This window comes from Macaca mulatta, chromosome 4, assembly GCF_049350105.2.
Source record: "Macaca mulatta isolate MMU2019108-1 chromosome 4, T2T-MMU8v2.0, whole genome shotgun sequence".
Lineage (NCBI taxonomy): Eukaryota > Metazoa > Chordata > Mammalia > Primates > Cercopithecidae > Macaca > Macaca mulatta.
Genome location: NC_133409.1, coordinates 146,822,978 through 146,845,762, shown reverse-complemented (window position 1 = coordinate 146,845,762; position 22,785 = coordinate 146,822,978). Strand labels below are relative to the sequence as shown.

General features: G+C 49.6%; 1 protein-coding gene across 1 annotated transcript; it reads left to right on the top strand.

Moving 5' to 3' along the window:
• Positions 1-4,474: 4,474 nt before the first annotated feature.
• On the top strand, positions 4,475-21,028 carry LOC144340617 (uncharacterized). Its single transcript, XM_078001051.1, has 7 exons — positions 4,475-4,542; positions 12,012-12,140; positions 12,327-12,571; positions 16,101-16,195; positions 16,361-16,524; positions 16,632-16,742; positions 20,623-21,028. Exons 1-7 carry the CDS (start codon positions 4,475-4,477, stop codon positions 20,627-20,629), a joined length of 819 nt encoding a protein of 272 aa, XP_077857177.1. The 3' UTR covers positions 20,630-21,028.
• The last annotated feature ends 1,757 nt before the right edge of the window (positions 21,029-22,785 follow it).

Sequence of the window (22,785 nt, the reverse complement as noted above, 5' to 3'; positions counted from 1 at the left end):
GTGAAACCTGGTCTCTACTAAAAATACAAAAAATTAGCCAGGAGTGGTGGTGGGCGCCTGTAATCCCAGTTACTTGGGAGGCTGAGGCAGGAGAATGGTGTGAACCCAGGAGGCGGAGCTTACAGTAAGCTGAGCTTGCACCACTGCACTCCAACCTGGGGGACACAGGGAGACTCTGTCTCGAAAAATAAATAAATAAATAAATTAATTAATTAATTAAAAAATACATTTAAAAAAAAATCAAGGTTGGGCACCGTGGCTCACACCTGTAATCCCAGCACTTTGGGAGGCCGAGGCAGGCGGATCACCCAAGGTCAGAAGTTCGAGGCCAGCCTGGCCAATGTGGTGAAACCCTGTCTCTACTAAAAACAAAAAATTAGCCGGACGCAGTGGCACGTGCCTGTGGTCCCAGCTGCTCTGGAGGCTGCTGACACAGGAGAATCTCTTGAACCTGGGAGACAGAGGTTGCGGTTAGCTGAGATCGAGCCACTGCACTCCAGCGTGAGCGACAGAGCGAGACTTCGACTCAAAAAAAAAATCAAAACGTAAGAAAGGAATAATTTGCTTTTTTTGTTTTTTGTTTTTTTGTTTTGAGATGGAGTCTCACTCTGTAGCCCAGGCTGGAGTACAGTGGTGTGATCTCAGCTCACTGCAACCTCTGCCTCCCAGATTCAAGCGATTCTCCTGCGTCAGCCTCTGAAGTACCTGAGATTACAGGTGCCCGCCACCATGCACAGCTAATTTTTGTATTTTTGGTAGAGATGGGGTTTCACCATGTTGGTCAGGCTGGTCTCGAACTCCTGACCTCAGGTGATCTGCCCGCCTCAGCCTCCCAAAGTGTTAGGGTTGCTGGCATGAGCCATTGTGCCCAGCCAATTTGCTTTAAGAAAAAAAAATTTTAAAGAAATGCCTGGAACTTCCAGGGAAAAGAAAAAAAAAGACAAAACCTGAATGAAATAAAAATTACACAGCCAGAGATCATTTTTTGCACCTCGAGAAGGATCTGTAGAAATTTTCGGCCGGGCATGGTGGCTCACGCCTATAATCCCAGCACTTTGAGAGGCCGAGGTGGGCGGATCATGAGGTCAGGAGATCAAGACCATCCTGGCCAACATGGTGAAACCCTGTTTCCACTAAAATATAAAACATTAGCCAGGCCTGATGTTGCATGCCCGTAGCCCAGCCCATCGGGAGGCTGAGGCAGGCGAATTGCTTGAACCCGGGAGGCAGGGGTTGCAGTGAGCCAAGGTCGCACCACTGTACTCCTGCCTGGCGACCCAGGGAGACTCCATCTAAAAAAAAAAAAGAAGAAAAGAAATTTTCCAGAAAATAGCAAGGGAAATCGAGATATAGAAAATATGGAAAGAATAAATTATCATACACTGCAGAAGGGAGAAGTTGTTGCTGTACAATCAATTTGAAAAACAATTGGCAAAATCTAGTCCAGTTGAAGGTGCACACAGTCTATTACCCTGCATTTTCCTATTAAAATGTGCCTGTGGATGCTACAGGGCACCACCCATATCCCACCCCTCAGGACCCAGCTGCTGGGGGTATTGGCTGCTGAATTCAAAGCTGAGTTCTTCTCAGGGAATTGCCCTTACCAAAGGAAGCTGCCTCACCCAAGGATATGCACACGCCCTGCTCAGGGAGTACAAAGGCCAAGCCTTCTTGCCCGTTTTGGGACAACTGGAAAGACTGGCCCAGCTCCAGAGCTGAGGCTTCTCTTACAACTACATTGCAGCTTAACTTCAATGGTTAACTTGACTGGTTAGGGAGAATCCTCTAACCAATCCTGCTTCCTTCAGTTCCTTACAGGTGTTGTTCTAAAGAGCATTCCCCAGAAAGCGTTGTGCAAGTCAACTTCCAAATCTATTTCCTAGAGAAGCCATCCTGAGACCGTACCCTGGAAAGAAACCCATCAAATTACACCAAGACTCATATAAACGTTTACAGGAGCAATAGCAAACATTTGGAAACAATAAAAATGTTCACCAGGCTGATGCAGTGGCTCACGCCTGTAATCCCAGCACTTTGGGAGGGCAAGGCAGGAGGATCACTTGCGGCCAGGAGTTCAAGACCAGCCTGGGCAACATAGTGAAACCCCATCTTTCCAAAAAGTTTTGTTTTTGAGATGGAGTTTCACTCTTGTTTCCCAGTCTGGAGTGCAATGGTGTGATCTCGGCTCACTGCAACCTCTGTCTCCCAGGTTCAAGCAATACTCCTGCCTCAGTCTCCCAAGTAGCTGAGATTACAGGAGTGCACCACCACGCCTAGCTAATTTTTGTATTTTTAGTAGAAACAGGTTTCACTAGGTTAGCCAGGCTGCTCTCAAATTCCTGACCTCAGTTAATCCACCTGCCTCAGTCTCCCAAAGTGCTGGGATTACAGGCGTGAGACACCGTGCCCAGCCAAAAAGTTTTTAAAAATTAGCCGGGTGTGCTGGTACACGCCTGTAGTCCCAGCTACTCGGGAGGCTGAGGCAGAAGGATTGCTTGAGCCCAGATGTTTGAAGCTGCAGTGAGCTAAGATGGCACCACTGCACTCCAGCCTGGGCATAGAGAGAGACACTGTTCCCCCAAAATATAAAGTATTACAAACTTTTGCTACATACATTTAAAATTTTTCTGCCTGAAAAAAAAAAAAAAAAAAAAAACAAAAAAACACCATAAGGAAACAATTTTAAACCAACAGTGTAAAAATGGCAAAACTATTGGGCTAATTTCTTTATTATATAAAGAACAGTTATAGGCCAGGCATGGTGGCTTACGCCTGTAATCCCAGCACTTTTGGAGGCCGAGGCAGGTGGATCACCTGAGGTCAGCAGCTCGAGATCAGCCTGGACAACATGGTGAAACCCCACCTCTACTAAAAATACAAAAATTAGCTGGGCATGGTGGCAGGCAACTGTAATCCCAGCTACTCAGGAGGTTGAGGCAGGAGAATCACTTGAAACCAGGAGGCAGAGGTTGCAGTGAGCAGAGATGGTACCATTGCACTCCAGCCTGGGTGACAAGAGCGAAACTCCATCTCAAAAAAAAAAAAAAAAAAAGAACAGTTCTAAATCAATGAGTAAAAGGTCAACCCAATTGAAAAATGAGCAAAGGATATGAACATAAAAAGAAATATCTCTTAATATGAAAAGATGCTTCACCTCACTCATAATAAGAGAAATGTGAATTAAAACTACAATGAGATACTGCTTTGTTTTTGCTTTTTTGAGACAGGGTTTTTACTCCGTCGCCCAGGCTGAGTGCTGTGGCGCAATCACAGCTCACTGCAGACTTGACCTCAGGCTCAAGCGATCCTGCTGCCTCAGCCACCTGAGTAGCTGGGACTATAGGCATGCACCACCACACCTCACTAATTATTGATTTTTTTGTAGAGACAGGGTCTTACTATGTTGCCCAGACTGGTCTCAAACTCCTGGGCTCAAACGATCCTCCCATCTTGGCCTCCCAAAGGCCTGGGATTACAGGTGTGAGCTGTGGCACCCAGCTGAGATACTGTCGTTTTACTTACCAAATTGAATACTAAAAAGTTTGATAACATTGTGTTGGCAAGGGTGTGCAGAAACGGGCATTCCATACTGTTGGTAGGATTGTAAACTGGTGCAGCCTCCAGTGAAGGTCATATTGGTAATACCTATAAAAATTTAAAAAAAAAAATTGATCCACAAAAGTGAAATATATAACAAAAATTTCCAGGACTATTGGTTTCCTAACCTAGTGTGTCAACCTACTGATAGGCATAGGAGGTTGTAAAATTCAATTTTAAAATCTCTCCTTTAACGCTTAATTCCTCTTATTTGTTTTGTTAACTTGCGCATCTTGTCTCCCACACAGGGCAGTGCAATCTGGCAGAGACAGAATGGGCTTTGGAGGCATAAGATGGGAATTCAGGGAGTCTTAAGAGAAACAGAGCTGGAAGTGCTCTTAGAGGTCATGGTCCCCCTTCTCTAAGGTCCCCATCTCCTCAGACACATTATGTAGCAGAGACCGAGGCCAAGGCCTGGGAGGCAGCTTCTCCAAGGTCACATCAGGTCTCCTGGCTCCCCGCCTGTTGCTCTTTCCCTACTTTAAACCCTCACTGAGCTGCGTGTCAGGCCCGGTGCCAAGCGATCTTCAACTCTGGCCTCATTTCATTTTCACGACAACTTTATCAGATAAGCTTTGCTGCAAACAACTTAAGACAACAGATTGTTTACCTGGAAAAGGGAGTCATGAAGTATAGTGCCGGCTCACAGAAACTCCTGGCAGCCCAACTGCCAAGCCTGGAGCCTCCTCGGCCAGAAACAATGTTCTTGTGCCCCACTGGGCTGCTCAGCACCCCCATCCCAGGGAGAAGGGGAGAAAGCCCCCGACCGACACTCCATCAGGGCCCAAACCCCATGGCCATGCTGCTCTCAGGACCAGGTGCGGGGGACAGACTCACTGAGAGAGGGAATCAGTCTATCACCCAGCTCAGGCTCGCCATGGGGGCAGGGATGTTCCAGCCTGGTTCTCGGGGCCGGTGGATTTCTGGGAGTGCTGGCGAACCCCGGTATCAGTCAGGACCCAGGGGTTTGCAGGGAAGAGGCACACAGCATCTATTTGAGGAACTTGATTGAGAACTCTTGGGAAGAAGATGCGCTCAGGGTCAGTCCCTCCCAAACGGACATTTCCACAGGCCTCGTGGGGGGCAAGGACGTAGGCTCTGGGTCACTCAGGGTTAACCCCAAGCCAGGTGAACAATCTACTCTCAATATACCCAAAAAGGAGGCTCTGATGGGCTGACTCCCTCTCATCCAATGTGGAGAGTCCTCACCACACACAGCTTAGGGCAGCCCCCTCCTGGCTACCTCTTATACTGGCCTTTGCTGGGACATCAACACTATTCTAATTTTTTGTGACCAGGTTAGCAAGCTGGTTTCATTGGTAAACACAGGCCAGGCAACAGGGACTTTTTGTGGAAAGATCTCAAGTCTGGAGGCAGGACCCGAGAGCCTCCTGGATCTGTCCAGTACAGGGCCAGTTTGGATCAGCCTCTCCGTGCCCCCGCCCAGCTCACACCATCTCCCAGCCCGCACTCTGATCGCTCCACCTGACCTTAGCTCCACAGGTGGGGCTTATGTAGCTCTGACGGCGTGGGGAGGCTCCCAAGTGGCTTAGTCATAAATACCTTCAAACCACATGTTACTTCCCAAGCTACAGGACTCCCAGCCTCCGGGTCCTTAGTCCTGGGTCCCAGGTCCTCACGGCCCCCTCCCAAGTCACCCTGCCTTCCCAGACCATTAAAGTCCTTAAACCATCCCCCAATTTCCTCCAATAATTACCTAAACATCCTTGAGGGTCTTTATACCCCACCCACAGCCTTGGAGCCTGGATTGGATACCCTGAGCCCCCAGCTCCGCAGCCATCATGTCTGGGCCCTCCATCTCTCCCACCAGCAGGCCTGGGTCCATGGGAAGGGGCGGGCCTGGCTGCAAATCGCCTCCTCCCTTTGGTCCTGCCCCCAGAGCAGGGGATAAAGGAGCACTAGGGCAGCTCCATCAGATTCTTACTAAGGGCTGCAGCTGGGATGGACCCTGCAGGGCCAGATGGCAGTGGTCATGGTGGGGAGCTCAGCCGCCACTCCCAGAGGTCATGCAGGTAGGGGCTGGACCTCAGCGAAACACAGGGGAGGTGGGAAAAAATTCTTTGGAGTTTGGCCTGGCCTCTGGAAGCCTAGCCTCTTAAAAATTTGGGATGCATCTGATAAGAAGCGGCTTCCTTGCATCCTGCCCCAAAGTTGGAAGGGTCTAGAGGCATCTCTCACCCTCTTATAGTCTAGAGGAGGAGACTGAGACCAGAGAGGGGGAAAGACAGACTGAGGCTGCCCAGCTGGTTCAGGGCTGGCTCAGGGGCTGACCATGTAGGGCGGGGATTCCCCACCTTCCTTTCTTTTTCCACCCAACAAAGGTTTCTCTTGTTCAGAAACACCACACAGCTCCATGCGGTTGGGATCTGGTCTTCTGGTCACCTTTGTGGCCCCAGCACTTAGCATGGTGCCAGATACTCATAAATGTTTGGACGAAACACCCCAGGTTGAACATTGCACCATTAGAGTTATGCCTTTGGGTATACCAGCTTTGTAAAAGGGGATGCTAGCTCGTTGGGCCTTCCATCAGACATTCTTACCTGAGCACAAATTCATTTTGCAAACAGCTGTAAGAGATCAGTTCTCCAAAGAAAACTGACTTTGGGTAAAGGAGGGATACTTGTGGGGCTTGGGGTCTTGGTATGTCCTGGTTTTCCCAGGCTAGAAAGGAAGGCAGCCATGTTGTAGACGGGGAGGTTGGCGGGCGGGGGATGATAATTTGCTAAAGGAGCTTTTTTTTTTTTTTTTTTTTTTTTAAGACAGAGTCTTGCCCTGTCACTCAAGCAGTGGTGCGATCTCGGTTCACTGCAGCTTTCACCTCCTGGGTTCAAGTGATTCTTCAGCCTCAGCCTTCTGAGTGGCTGGGACTACAGGTGTGCGCCACCGCACTGGCTAATTTTTGTATTTTTAGTGGAGACAGGGTTTCACCATGTTGGCCAGACTGGTCTCGAACTCCTGACCTCAGGTGATCCGCCCGCCTCGGCCTCCCAAACAGCTGGGATTACAGGTGTGAGCCACCGTGCCTAGCCCCTAAAGGAGATTTTAAATTGTTCCTTCCTGAGCCAGGACAGGAGGGTGGCAGCCTGGAATAAATTTGGGCTCTCAGGTTGTAAAAATCCTGGTGGAGGGCTTATTTGGCAGCTCCACCTGGCCCCTCCTGCCGCCAATCATCCCCTTTTCAGTTCTCCCTTTTCCCACACCCTCCCTTCACCCATGGAGTCCAGTCCTCACTCCTCAGGCTTACTTCCAGGGTCCCACGGCTCCACCCCTTCTTTGGCTCCCCAGCCACTGAGCCCCTTTGGCTGCCTCCCCAGGCCTGCATGACCTGTCACCTCTGGCTGCTCCATCCCTACCCCTTGGCCTGAGAACTTGGCCTGAGAAATTCCCCAAATCCAACAGCCCTCACCCCTGACAAGTCAATCTTGGTTAATGAGAGAATTATTGGGCTGAGTGAGGACACCTGGGTTATACAGTCTTAGCTCTTGTTTGAAGTCTCAGGCCAGTTACTTACCTGTCTAAGGGGGTTTGAAAACTGGAAGAATGACTCCTGACTTTTAAGGCTCGTGTTAAGAATCAAATGAACTAATTTGACATTCCCCCTAACAAATTGTGTTTTATTGGTACGCTAAGAGGTGTTTGGCTGGAGGGCCTAATCAAGTAACAAAAAGGACAAGTTTAAGCAATGCTGGGTTAAATCAAATTAAACCAATTCCTTTGCAGGACTTATCAGAGCCTTTAATATGTTTATCTGCAATAAACACTATACGATATGCTCCTAAGAAAATGCAGAAGGGGGCCAGGCATGTGACTCACTCCTGTAATCTCAGCAATTTGGGAGTCTGAGGCAGGAGGATCACTTGAGCTCAGGAATTCAAGACCAGCCTGGACAACATAGTGATACCCTATCCCTGAAAAACATTAAAAAAAAAAAAAATTAGGTGTGGTAGTATAGGCCTGTAGTCCCAGCTACTTGGGAGGCTGAGGCAGGAGGACTGCTTGAGTTCAAGAGCTCAAGGCTGCAGTGAGCCAAGATTGCACCCTCTCTCGAAAACAAAACAAAAAAAACAACAGTACCTGGATTATAGAAGGTGCTTGCATTTGGCTTTGGATCTCTCAAGCCACCGGCTCGGCCCTTTTCCAAGTGTACTTTACTTCCTAAAAAAAAAAAAAAAATATATATATATATATATATATATATATATATAGAGAGAGAGAGAGAGAGAGAGAGAGAGAGAGAGAGAGAGAGACAGAGACAGAAGGAAGAGTTTTTCTTTTCTTTTTTTCGAGATGGAGTTTCGTTCTTGTTGCCCAGGCTGGAGTGCAATGGTGTGATCTCGGGTCACTGCAACCTCTGCCTCCTGGGTTCAAGCAATTCTCCTGCCTCAGCCTCCCGAGTAGGTGGGGTTACAGGCATGTGCCACCACGCCCTGCTGATTTTGTATTTTTAGTAGCGATGGGGTTTCTCCATGTTGGTCAGGCTGGTCTTGAACTCCCAACCTCAGGTGACCCACCCGCCTCGGCCTCCCAAAGTGCTGGGATTACAGGCGTGAGCCACCGTGCCAAGTCTGAAGAGTTTTTCAGATTGATTTAATCATAAGGCCCCTACCCTCTGTTTCTGTGGCTCATCTAATGGGCAGAGTCCCTCTGGATGAGCTGGGAGAGCTCTGTCACCGGACTTTTTGGGCTAATGAAGGAGCTAGGGTGGTGGCCTCTGACAGTCCTCGAGGTCAGCCTCATTAGTGGCCCTTAGGAAAAGGCAAAGCTTTTCCAGCACATCCTCCATTGGTGGACAGGGGACGTGAGACCTGCAAGTCCCTTGCTCTGAGGGTTACTGGCTCTACCCCTGTGAGATTAGAGGCTCCTCCTCTCAGGGCTCACCCCTTCCACAGTGACTGTTTCACCTCCACCCCTGAACCCCCACCCCTCAAGCCCTCCCTAACTTTGGCTGCTGCCTACTAATCTAATCCCTACTTCAACCCAGCCTCTTACTGTCTGCTTCCCCACATTCACCAGCCCAGGCATATTCCAACATTTTTACTTGTAAATCTCCTAAAAGAAATTTGGAAAGTTATGTCTCCCCTCGATACTCTAAGTTATCTGATGATTTTCATCATAAACATAAATTGTTGCAAAAGTTATAATTTTTTTTTTTTTTTTTGAGACGGAGTTTTACTCTGTCGCCCAGGCTGTAGTGAAGTGGCACAATCTCAGCTCACTGCAACCTCTGTCTCCTGGGTTCAAGCAATTCTTCTACCTCAGCCTCCTGAGTAGCTGGGATTACAGGTGTGTGCCACCACGCCTGGCTCATTTTTGTATTTTTAGTAGAGAAGGGGTTTCACCATGTTGGCCAGGCTGGTCTCGAACTCCTGACCTTGTGATCCATCTGCCTCGGCCTCCCAAAGTGCTGGGATTACAGGTGTGAGCCACCACGCCCGGCCCACTAGTGATGATTATTACTAGCACCTCCTCAAAGGCCTTTCCTGACCTCCCACCCCACCATCCAATCCATCACTATTGACTGTTTCTGTCCGAGTCCTGCTATGATCTGCGTTAGTCTTGGTTATTTATGCCTATGTTGTAGGGCCTGGACTGGGGAAGGGATGAGATGAGTTGCACAGGGTTGGATCCTACCTTTATTCAAGAGTTTGATTTTTATTTATTTATTATTTTTATTTATTTATTTATTTATTTATTTATTTTTGAGACAGGGTCTTGTTCTGTCACCCAGGCTGGAGTACAGTGGCTCCATCTTAGCTCACTGCAGCTTTAACCTTTTAAGCTCAAGTGATCCTCCTGCCTCAGCCTGCTAAGTAGCTAGGACAACAAGTATACACCACCATGCCTGGCTAATCTTTTGTATTTTTAGTATAGACAGGGTCTCGCCATGTTGGCCAGGCTGGTCTCGAACTCCCGAGCTTAAGTGATCCCAAACTGCTGGGATTACAGATGTGAGCCACTGTGCCTGGCCTGAAAGTTTGATATTTTGTTAATGAATAGTTTTGCATTAGTTTTGATCTTTTTAAATTTTTTTTTTAATTTTTTCCTTTTGAGACAGAATTTCACTCTTGTTGCCCAGGCTGGAGTGCAATGGCATAATCTCTGCTCACCACAACCTCCACCTCCCGAGTTCAAACGATTCACCTGCCTCAGCCTCCTGAGTAGCTGGGATTACAGGCATGTGCCACCATGCCCGGTTAATTTTGTATTTTTAATAGAGTGTTTCTCCATGTTGGTCAGGTTGGTCTTGAACTCCCGACCTCAGGTGATCTGCCTGCCTCGGCCTCCCAAAGTGCTAGGATTACAGGCGTGAGCCACTGCACCCGGCCTAGTTTTGATCTTTTAAAATATTGCTCTAGGAAATACTATTATCCCACATGAAGTGCCCAGAGCAGGGACAGGGACAGAGGCTACATTCTAGTCCCATGAGATCAGGCTGGCCCAGCCCAAGCCGAGGGTCTGCTGGAGTGAGAGAAATAAAATATTATTTCTCTTGGTTACTTAGTTCTTTCGGCAGCCCCTAGAATTTTGTGTCCAAGGTGAGTGCCTCACTCACTTGCCCTAGTCCTGGCCCTGGTTTCTGGGTTCTCGGCTGGAGTCTTAGAGTTATCATGCAGGGGCTCCACGCCTGTGGAGTCACATTGTCATGTGACTGACAATCTGGCATCTTCACCAGCAAGAGCGGGCCCTGTCACCTGCTTCTCCTTTCCCGTGCCTGCTTCTCTGCTAGCACATTGCCCTTGGACACTCTGTGGAAGAGGTGTGACCCACACTCCGGCAGACCCTCGGCTTGGGCTGGGCCAGCCTGCTCTCATGGAACTAGAATGCAGCCTCTGTCTCTGTCCCTACCCTGGTCACCTCTTGTGGGCTCCTTCCCCCTCAGGGCAAGTTAGGGAAGGTCAACAGCTGAGTTCCTTTCTACCTGGTACCTGTCCCAGACCCTTAGCCTAGGCCTGGACACTGAGGAGACTCACTAAATGCTTGCTCACCTCATCCTCCCCTCACCCTTCTCGACCTCCCACCTTGATTCTCCAGAGGAGGAGGGAAAGGGGGAGGGAGAGGGGAGATGATAAGAGATGAGAACAGCTGTCATTTACCCAGGGCTTGCTATGGGCCAGGGACTTCACAGACAGGCTCTCGTTTAAGTTTTACATCACCTCATGGAATAGGTCCTACTATTATCCCCATGTTACAAATGAGAAAACTGAGGCATGGAAAAGTTAAGTGACTTGTCCAAGCTCACATAACCAAGAAGTAGTGGTACTAGGCAGAATTGGCTATATAATTTGTGGGACCCATTGCAAAATGAAAATGTGGGGACCCCTCGTTCAAAAACTATTAATAAATTCAAGACCAGGACAGCAGAGCATTAATGCAAGTGTAGGGCCCCTGTGTGATTGTACAGGCCCCCACTGGTGAAGCTAGTCCTGGTGGTAGAATGTGAACCTGGAATTCTGACTCCAGAATCCACAACTCTGCATTTGGGGAGAGTAATAGTCATCACTGTGATCACCGAGCACCTGCTGTATGCATTGTGCAAAATCTTTTTTTTTTGAGACAGAGTTTCGCTCTTACTGCCCAGGCTGGTATGCAATGGTACAATCTCAGCTCACCATAATCTCTGCCTCCCTGGTTCAAGTGATTCTCCTGCCTCAGCCTCCCAAGTATCTGGGATTACAGGCATGTGCCACCAGGCCCGGCTAATTTTGTATTTTTAGTACAGATGGGGTTTCTCCATGTGGTCAGGCTGGTCTCGAACCCCCCAGCCTCAGGTGATCTGCCCGCCTCAGCCTCCCAAAGTGCTGGGATTACAGGCGTGAGCCTCCAAGCCAGGTTGATTGTGAAAAATCTTAAAACACTTTGCAACAACTCAGCAAGGACTAGGCATTGTTACCACCCCCCCTTTTTTTTTTTCTGAGACGGAGTTTCACCCTTGTTGACCAGGCTAGAGTGCAGTGGCGTGATCTTGGCTCACTGCAACCTCCACCTCCAGGGTTCAAGCAATTCCCCTGCCTCAGCCTCCTGAGTAGTCCAAGGTGCCTGCCATCATGCCTGGCTAATTTTTGTATTTTTAGTACAGACAGGGTTTCAATATGTTGGCCAGGCTAGTCTCAAACTCTTGACCTCAGGTGATCCACCTGCCTCCGCCTCCCAAAGTGCTGGGATTATGGGCATGAGCCACTGCGCCCAGCCTGTTACCCCACTTTTAGGGGTGAGGAAACCAAGCTTTAGAGAAGGTGAGTTACTCACCTAGTGTTCCCAGTGGGGTCAGGATTTGAACACCAGACGAATTCCAGAGCCTGTGTTTTTCTTACCATATCAGATAGCCTCTGTTTGTAAGGATCACAAAGGCAGGAGCTAAAACAGGGCTGGGCATGACTCAGACAATCTCTTAGGAACTTTGTTTTCCGGGCCCATCACTGGGGGTCGAGGCATCGCTTTGCTCGGGATGGAAAGGTGTCCCAGGTCTGCAAGTATTTCCAGCAAGGCCTCTGCTTCCCTGGACATCGTGGAGATCAATGCAGGTAAGTCCCTTTTCTTCCCCTCTGGGGAAGTGGTGTCAGGGTGGGACACTAGAGAGAGAGTCCCTTCACAAATCATGTATCTTCCCAGAGCTGCTTCTCCTAACTCAGCTCCAAGTTCTAGGCTAAGCTGGCTCTGAGCCCTGGAGGGCTGTCCCTGTCTCCTCATTCTCTTCTTCCCCACTACAGCTGTCAGCACCCAAAGACCCCCAGCCCCCTGGAGTGGGGTCGCCGCCATTCGGAGCCACGCGTCACTCTGCCGGGGTCCCACCTAGGACTGGCCCGCAGGGGATCCGAGCCCACCTACCTGCCCTCTGTGTCTGTGGGCTGGGGCTGGGCCAGGGCCTGCTGGGGCATGGAGCCTACCCTGGAGGGGCTGGCCAGCAAGGCTGAGGAGGTTGGCGGCAGCTCCTGGAAGTCCCTGCCTTCATCATGTGAGTCATCAGGGGCACCGCAGGTGGGCACAAGTGGGTACTGAGACTAGGGCTCGTGCTCTGCCTCTGAGTAGGGTTTATATTTTCATCCATTCCCCTTCCTCTTCAAGATTCCCAGCTGGAGGGAAATTTTCCTTTAGTTCCGTTGCTCTGTGTTCTAAAAGCAGAATACCATGGTGCCTATGGAGTCAAACCCCTAGTTCTAAATCCTGGCCCTACCACCTAGTAGCTGTGTGATCTTGGACAAGTCACTTAACCTCTCTGGGCCTCAGTTTCCTGATCTACAAAATGGCATTGATAATGATACTTAACTCACAGGGTCATTTTGAGGGTTGATATGCTTAGCACAGTACCTGGTGCAGAGTATGCACTAAATGTTAGTGGCTATTTTTTATTTTATTTGTTTATTTTCTTGAGATAGGGTCTCCCTCTGTCACCCAGGCTGGAGTACAGTGGCACTATCTCAGCTCACTGCAAACTCCGCCTCCAGGGTTCAAGCAATTCTCCTGCCTCAGCCTCCCAAGTAGCTGGGATTACAGGCATGCACCACCATGCCCAGCTAATTTTTATTTATTTATTTATTTATTTATTTATTTATTTATTTATTTTTTGAGACGGAGTCTCGCTCTGTCACCCAGGCTGGAGTGCAGTGGCCAGATCTCAGCTCACTGCAAGCTCTGCCTCCCGGGTTTACGCCATTCTCCTGCCTCAGCCTTCCGAGTAGCTGGGACTACAGGTGCCCGCCACCACGCCCGGCTAGTTTTTTGTATTTTTTTTTTTTTTTTTTTTTTTGAGACGGAGTCTTGCTCTGTAACCCAGGCTGGAGTGCAGTGGCTGGATCTCAGCTCACTGCAAGCTCCTCTTCTCGGGTTTACGCCATTCTCCTGCCTCAGCCTCCCGAGTAGCTGGGACTACAGGCACCCGCCACTTGGCCCGGCTAGTTTTTTGTATTTTTTAGTAGAGACGGGGTTTCACCGTGTTACCAGGATGGTCTCGATCTCCTGACCTCGTGATCCGCCCGTCTCGGCCTCCCAAAGTGCTGGGATTACAGGCTTGAGCCACCGCGCCCGGCCAAATTTTTATATTTTTAATAGAGATGGGGTTTTACCACGTTGGTCAGGCTCATTTCAAACTCCTGACCTCGTGATGCACCTGCCTTGGCCTCCCAAAGTGCTGGGATTACAGGCGTGAGTCACTGTGCCCAGTCTGGCTATTTTTAAAATTATTGTTCTAAATCAATGTTAGTCAGATTATAAAGAAATTTAAGTCACATATGTAATTTTTTTTTTTTTTGAGACAGAGTCTTGCTCTGTTGCCCAGGCTGGAGTGCAGTGGCACAATCTCGGCTCACTGCAAGTTCCACCTCCCAGGTTCATGCCATTCTCCTGCCTCAGCCTCCTGAGCAGCTAGGACTACAGGCGCCTGCCACCACGCCCGGCTAATTTTTTTGTATTTTTAGTAGAGACGGGGTTTCACCGTGTTAGCCAGGATGGTCTCGATCTCCTGACCTCGTGATCCGCCCGCCTCAGCCTCCCAAAGTGCTGGGATTACAGGCGTGAGCCACCGCGCCCAGCCCACATATGTAATTTTTATAACAGCTTTATTGAAATATAATTCACAAACCAAAACATTCACCAATTTATACAATTCAGTGTGTTAATTCATAAAGTTATGCAAACATCACTGCTACCTAATTTTAGAACATTTTTATCATCCCATCAGCAGTCACTTTCATCCTCCGCCCTTCCAGCCTCTGGTAACCACTAATCCACATTCTGTCTCTGTGGTTTGGCTGTTCTGAACTTTTCATTTGAATGGAATCTTACAATATGTGGCCTTTTGTGTCGGGCTGCTTTCACTGAGTGTGATGTTTTCTAGGTTCATCCATATTGTAGAATGTATCAGTACTTCATCCTTTTTTTTTTTTGAGGCGGAGTCTCGCTCTGTCACCCAGACTGGAGTGCAGTGGCATCATCTCGGCTCACTGCAAGCTCCGCCTCCTGGGATCACGCCATTTTCCTGCCTCAGCCTCCTGAGTAGCTGGGACTACAGGTGCCTGCCACCACGCCCAGCTAATATTTTTTTGTATTTCTTTAGTAGAGACAGGGTTTCACTGTGTTAGCCAGGATGGTCTTGATCTCCTGACTTCATGATCCTCCCGCCTCGGCCTCCCAGAGTGCTGGGATTACAGGTGTGAGCCACTGCACCTGGCCTATTTTTTATTTTTTTTTTATTTTATTTATTTATTTATTTATTTATTTATTTATTTTTATTTATTTATTTTTTTTTTTTTTGAGACGGAGTCTCACGCTGTTGCCCAGGCTGGAGTGCAGTGGCGCGATCTCGGCTCACTGCAAGCTCCGCCTCCCGGGTTCCCGCCATTCTCCTGCCTCAGCCTCCTGAGTAGCTGGGACTACAGGCGCCCGCCACCGCGCCCGGCTAATTTTTTGTATTTTTAGTAGAGACGGGGTTTCACTGTGGTCTCGATCTCCTGACCTTGTGATCCGCCCGCCTCGGCCTCCCAAAGTGCTGGGATTACAGGCTTGAGCCACCGCGCCCGGCCTTATTTTTTATTTTTGATAGAGACAGAGTTTGCCATGTTGTCCAGCCTGGTCTCCAACTCCTGAGCTCAAGCGATCTACCCACCTCATCCTCCCAAAGTTTTGGGATTACAGGCAGGAGCCACTGCGTCTGGCCCTATTTTCTACTTATAGCAGGTGTCAACTCAGACTCGCCCCATTTCAGTAGCTCAAGAGCCGCATATGGCTCTTGGTTACATATTGGACAGCACAGTTCTAAATGGCTATAGGAGAGGCTTCTTTTTTTTTTTTTTTTTTGAGACGGAGTCTCATTTTGTCTCCCAGGCTGGAGTGCAGTGGCACCATCTCAGCTCACTGCAACCTCCGCCTCCTCGTTCAAGCGGTTCTTCTGCCTCAGCCTCCCGAGTAGCTGGGACTACAGGCGCATGCCAACAAGACTGGCTAATTTTTGAATTTTTAGTAGAGACAGGGTTTCACCATATTGGCCAGGCTGGTCTCGAACTCCTGGCCTCATGATCTGCCTGCCTCGGCCTCCCAAAGTGCTGGGATTACAGGCTGGGTTTTTTTGTTTTTGAGATGAAGTCTTCCTCTGTCACCCAGGCTAGAGTGCAATGGCATGATCTCAGCTCACTGCAACATCTGCCTCCTGGATTCAAGCGATTCTCCTGCCTCAGCCTCCCAAGTAGCTGGGATTACAGGCACTTGCCACCACACCTGGCTAATTTTTGTATTTTTACTAGAAATGGTTTCACCATGTTGGCCAGGCTGGTCTCAAACTCCTAACCTCAGGTGATCCGCCTGCCTTGGCCTCCCAAAGTGCTGAGATTCCAGGTGTGAGCCACAGAGCCTGGCCTATATGAGAGGCTTCTAATTCTGGCTGGACTCTAACCCATCTGGGGGCAGGATGTGGGTTACCACAGAGCCTTGCGTGCAGAAAATGCTCAGTGGTTGCCACAGGGGTGAGTGAATGGATGCAGTTTTCCCAGCAGCTGCTGACGGGGATCACGGCCACTCCCAGGAGTCTCTGCCGAAGTTCCACCTTGTCCGAGAGCTCATGGCGCCCCTTCAGAGCCTGGACCTTGAGGTGCAGCAGGTTGTGGGTGAGGGGTGGCAAAAGATGGCTTTCTGGACCTCTGGGACACCCAGACCTGCTGTGGGAGGAGGGACTGGAGGGCTTGGTGGCACCTGAGGCTGAATGTGGGCATGCGGGTGGAGTGTCTGACCCTACCTGTGGCTGCCTGGGAAGCAGGACAGTCGGGATGTGGTGTGTGGCATCTGCATGGACAAAGTGTGGGACAAGCCAGAGGCTCAGCGGGTTTTCGGCATCCTGCCCAACTGCACCCACGCCCACTGTCTGGGCTGCCTGCGCACCTGGCGGAAGAACCGGCAGGACTTCCCGCTGGATGTCATCAAGTCAGTGTCATGGAGGTGCCAACAGGGAGGGAGGGAAACACCCTAGGGAGGAGGCTGGCCTGGGGGCCTGGGACTATTCTCCCACCTTCTACTCCACTGCCTCGCAGGGCGTGTCCCCAGTGCCGTGTCCATTCCAGCTACATCATCCCCCACAAATTCTGGGTGAGCAAGGGGGCCCACAAGGAGCAACTCATCAGGAACTTCAAGGCTCGGACGAGGTAAGGCTGCAGAGGGAACAAGACTCAGGGTTAGGCAAGTGGAGGAGGTAGCCCCTGATTCATTCCGGTTCAGCCATGGTCCCCAGCCAGTGAATCCCCAAAACCCTGAAGTTTAGAGTGACCAAAATGGCAGGTGAAGGCATGAACTATTTTCATGATTTCAGAAAGCACAGTTAATAAGGCCAGGCATGGTGGCTCACACCTGTAATCCCAACACGTTGGGAGGCCAAGGCAGACGGATTACCTGAGGTCAGGAGTTTGAGACCAGCCTGGCCAACATGGTGAAATCCCATCTCTACTAAAAATACAAAAATTAGCCAGATGTGGTGGCGGGCGCCTGTAATTCCAGCTACTCGGGAGGCTGAGACAGGAGAATCACTGGAACCCTGGAGGTGGAGGTTGCAGTGAGCTGAGATCGTGCCACTGCACTCTAGCCTGGGCAACAAGAGTGAAACTCTGTCTCAAAAAAAGAAAAAAGAAAAAGAAAGCCCAGTTAATAAACGGGGAGTGCCTGAGCTAGCAGAAGGAACACCAGGGCCAATTTTCTCTTCTAACTTGGCTCAGAATCAACTCAGAGCAACTCTGGTTCTCTCTGTACCATGAGAAGCCCTGCTTTGGCTTTTATTTCCAATTGATCATAAGGCGGGAAAACAAACTGATTCGAATACATGTTATTTGCTTAGCTGCTCTTTGAAAACATGGGGTGGCTGAGAAGGGGGCTGAAAGACAGCCTTTGCCGATGGGGAAATGTTGGGTAGGTCTGAATCTCTTGGGGAGGGTAAGCACTTATTCAAAATCTGGAATGAGCTGCAATTCCAAGTTCTTAATTCCACCTTCCCAAAGGATTTACTACACTTGATCTATGCAAGTGTATTTGGGTAAAGGGAGGGATAAAGAAGGAGGTCTTGTCTTCACCCAGGAGATAGTCAGCCGTGTTCTGGAGACACCTGTGAACTCTAATAGCTGCATCAACAAAAGTACTGAAGGGAAAACTAACTCGAGTGAATGTCACAGAAGGGGAAGTATTGAAGCTGCGCATGGGAAGAACAGGGTTCCTCAGGAGGAGAAAAAAGAGGACGCCCCAGGCAGACAGGTGGAAGAGAGGAAATACAGTTGATCCTTGAACAACTGAGGGGTTAGAGGCACCGAACCCCATGCAGTCGAAAATCCATGTATAACGTCGTCGTTGTTGTTGCCGTTGTTGAGACAGAGCCTCGCTCTCGGGCTGGAGTGCAGTGGTGCAATCTCGGCTCACTGCAGCCTCAGCCTCCTGGGCTCAAGAAATCTTCCCCAGTAACTGGGACTATAGACGCGTACCACCAAGCCTGGCTAATTTTTCTATTTTTTGTAGAGACAGAGTTTTGCCATGTTGCCCAGGCTGCTCTTGAACTGCTGAGGTCAAGCGACCCGCCTGCCTCGGCCTCCCAAAGTGCTGGGATGACAGGCGTGAGCCACCACACCTGGCCATGTATAACTTTTAACTCCCCCAAAACTTAACTACTGATAACATGCTGCTGACCAGAACCCTTTTGGACAACATAAAGTCAATTCATACAGATTTTATATGTTATATGTATTATATAACATAATATGTATTCTTACAATAAAGTGAGCTAGAGAAAAGAAACATTAAAATCATAAGGAAGAGAAAATATATTTACTATTCATTAGGTGGAAGCAGATTACCATTAAAGACTTTATCCATATTGAGTAGGAGGATGAAGAGGAAGAGGAGGGAATTGGTCTTGTTGGCTCCAGGATCTTGTCTGCATATAAGCTGCCCCAGGCAGTTCAAGCCTATGTTATTCAACAGCAACTGTACTGGCAGCTGGGCCACTAGTTGGAAGTTTCCCAAGGGGAGCTCTCAGGCCTGGATGTGATAGGAGATGGTGTAGATGGAGGTTTATTGTGTGACAGGCTTTGTACGTCATAAACTGCATGAAACAGGGACTCTTACTATCCTCATACTGTAGAAGAAGCAGCTGAGGGGTTGTGCATGGTGGCTCACGCCTGTAACCCCAGCACTTCGGGAGGCTGAGGGGGAGGAACTCTTGAGTCTGGGAGTTGAGACCAGCCTGGGCAACATGGTGAAACCCCATCTCTACAAAAAATACAAAAATTAGCCAGGCATGATGGCACATACTTGTAGTCCCAGCTACTCGAGAGGCTCAGGCAGGAGGATCACCCGAGCCCCAGGAGGTCAAGGCTGCAGTGAGCCATGATCATGCCATTCATTGTACTCCAGCCTGGGTGATAGAGCAAGAACCCTGCCTCAAAAAAAAAAATAAAGAAAAAAAAAAAAAAAGGCCAGGCACGGTGACTCACGCCTGTAATCCCAGCACTTTGGGAGGGCAAGATGGGCGGATTATCTGAGGTCAGGAGTTCAAGACCAGCCTGGGCAACACAGTGAAAATCTGTCTTTACTAAAAATACAAAAAAAAAGCCGGGCGCGGTGGCTCAAGCCTGTAATCCCAGCACTTTGGGAGGCCGAGACGGGCGGATCACGAGGTCAGGAGATCGAGACCATCCTGGCTAACCCGGTGAAACCCCGTCTCTACTAAAAAATACAAAAAACTAGCCGGGCGAGGCGGCGGGCGCCTGTAGTCCCAGCTACTCGGGAGGCTGAGGCAGGAGAATGGCGTGAACCCAGGAGGCGGAGCTTGCAGTGAGCTGAGATCTGGCCACTGCACTCCAGCCTGGGCGACAGAGCGAGACGCCGTCTCAAAAAAAAAAAAAAATACAAAAAAAATTAGATGGGTGTGGTGGTGGGTGCCTGTAATCCCACCTACTTGGGAGGCTGATGCAGGAGAATCTCCTGAACTTGGGAAACGGAGGTTTCAGTGAGCCCAGATCATGCCACTGCACTCCAACCTGGGCAACAAAAGTGAAATTCCATCTCAAAAAAATTGGGGGCACAGTGGCTCACACCTGGAATCCCAGCACTTTGGGAGGCCAAGACGGTTGGATAACCTGAAGTCAGGAGTTCAAGACCAGCCTGGCCAATATTGTGAAACCCCCATCTCTACTAAAAATACGAAAATTAGCCACACGTAATGGCATGCACCTGTAGTCCCAGCTACTTGGGAGGCTGAAACAGGAGAATCGCTTGAACCCAGAAGGCAGAGGTTGCAACGAGCTGAGATTGTGCCACTGCACTCCAGCTTGGGTGACAGAGCAAGACTGCGTCTCAAACAAAAACCCCCAAAACAAACAAACAAAACCCAGAAAAATGAAAGGAGGTTCCCAGGGTCACTGCTATTGCTGGCCCAAACGGAGACTGAGAATTACAGAAAGGGGCCCCTTAAGATGCTTTACTGCCATCTGCTGGAAGATTGAATAAATGTAAAAGCTACACTAAGATGCTAGTGGTGTCCGCTTAGGTGTGGGGCTTTAGTGCTGTGTACAGCCTGCCCAGCCTTACGTGTCAGCCTCGAGCGCCCCTTGTTCTTGGGGTAACAGGTCTTGAAGGCGATGGTCGTCTTCTCTCTCATAGCCAGATCCGATGCCGGTTCTTCGTGCGAGGGAATGGCCGCTGCCCCTTCAAATCTGAGTGTATCTACCTGCACCAGCTCCCAGCTAAGGCCCTGACCTCCGGTCCTCCCTGGCCTGAGAGAGTGCAACTGGCCTCTGGGAGTGAGGTGGTAACTGCAGGGGTATGGGGCAGGGGAGGCTGCTGCTCATGGCTTTTAATAAATGTTTGTGATAAATATAAAACCTATGGATGGCGTCTATGATGCGAATATGGTGCCTACTTAGCTGTGGCACCTTTGTGCTGTGTACAACCTGCCCAACCTTATATATGAGTCTTGAGTTCCTCGATTTCTGGGGCAGCTGGTGTTGAAGTTGATGGGTTTTCACTGATTTTTCTCTCTACTCCCAGGTGCTGAGTCCAACATTGTTCCTAAGGGGTGCTGAGCCAGAGGACAATGTGCTCTTCACAGACGGTGCCCTGGCCATGACCTTCTGGGGTTCAGAACTCCTGCAGGATCCCAACAGTTCTTACCACAGCCTTCTGTAACCAGGATCAACTTGAGGGAAATTGGGGTGAGGGGAAGGAGTTTCTAGGTGGTAGGTCTTTCCCTTTTTGGGTTTGGTGGGGGGGCAAAAGTAGCAAGCCCTCCACCCCCATGAACTGCAGCAGTGACACAGTTGGGGACATGGAGGACTAGGGGAGGGCTCCTGGAATGAGAAGGGTTCAAACCCTCTTGCCAGGGCCTTGGTTTTTAACTTTGTTCTTTTGTAGAATGACTCTGAAAGAAAACCAATAAAATGCACCTAAGCTATCATTGCTGGTGTCTGAAGAGTGGTCTGCTCATACCCCAGCCCCATTGCCAAGGGCAATAAGGCTGCTTCTGCATTCAATCTGTTGCAATATTACCTGTCACTTAGCTTCTGGAAAACTTCACGGTGCATTTTTGCATTATGAAAATAGTAATAACCTCATGAATCTTGTGAAAGGGACTCGGGGATCCACCAGGGTCCTTGAGCCATGTTTAGAACTTTTCCTCTCTGTTCCCTTTCAGGTGGCTAGAATACAGACCTTGGTGGGTGGGAGCCACAGCCACTCAGAGTAAAGCTGTAGGTGAGGATGCACAGGGTATTGCAGGCTGTTTAGCATTCTTGACCCTGCCCGCTATGCATCAGGTCCCACTCCTCTAACAGCTTGTCATTTGAAGACCCAAAACATCCCCTGTAAAGTTAGAGCTGCTTACCTGAAACAGAAGGTGTCTGGAAGAAACTTCTTTCTTGCTATTTTGGCATTTGCAAAGCAACCATTATCTAATAAATATCACTAGTCTTTCCTGACAGCTCCCTTGAAATCATTTTGGCTCAAATGGAGATCAGATCAAGCTCAAGATACTCCCATGGCTTTCCATACTATTCAGAGTGAAGGCCCAAGTCCTCTCTATGACCTCAGGCCTCTTAAGATCTGACCTGGTCCCCCACTGATCTCAACTCCTATTACTATCCAGCAATTGCCCTCTGCTGTAGCCATGCTTTTGCCCCAGAGCCCCTCCATCCCCGCAGGGAGGACTGAAATGGTCTTCTCACAGACTTCTATCTGGCTTGCCAACCTCATCTTCACATTCATCTTGCCTGACCACTCTATTTAAAAGCACTTTGTGCTATCTGTTGGTGCTATGTTCTTTTTGAACACTTACCACAAACACTGTTTAATTAGCTTTCCGTCTCTCCCCAGTTGTGTGACAATGAGGGCCAGGATCTTTGTTTTGTTCCCAGTATCCCCAGTCCCTAGGTGCTCAGTAAACATTTCCTGAATGATGGATGTATGTGGCAGCAGAAGCTGGGATGGAAATACAAGTTGGCCCCCAAAGCAAGGTTTAGGAGGCACTGTGGGACTCTTTTCCCTTATTTCCTACCCTTTGCAGTGATCCCACCCTTGGCTGGAAGCCTGCCTCCTCCAGTGGACTTCCTTAAACTGAACCCTAGGAAGTGGAGCCACACCTGGCCCCCTATAAACGACCCAGAGCAAGGCTACTGCTTGGTCTTTGGGAGGAAGTTCAGAAGAAAGTCTTTGGCCATATTGATGGTGTTAGGTTTTACTGTGACCTCATTCTCAGGGATGTTTGTATATCAAATACTATTTCTGGAGAGGACTGAAACCCAAATGGTGGCAGTTTTTGGCCTGTGGAAGACGTGAAGCTAAGTGGGGTGGTAAGTTGTGGTCAAATTCTATGGTGAAGTCCATAACAAGCAACATGCGGTCAGCTTAAATACAGCGCGAGTCCTCCAGTATAACAGGACCCCTGACATTCACTCTATTCCACTACTTTAGGGAGTGATGAAGAAACAGAGAGGGTTGGGGTCGGCAGCGGCAGATCCGCCCCTCCATCAGCCCCGCCCCTCCATCAGCCCCGCCCCTCCATCAGCCCCGCCCCTCCATCAGCCCCGCCCCTCCATCAGCCCCGCCCCTCCATCAGCCCCGCCCCTCCATCAGCCCCGCCCCTCCCCGCCCCTCCCCGCCCCTCCCCGCCCCTCCATCCGCCCCGCCCCGCCCTGCCCCGCCCCGCCCCACCCCGCT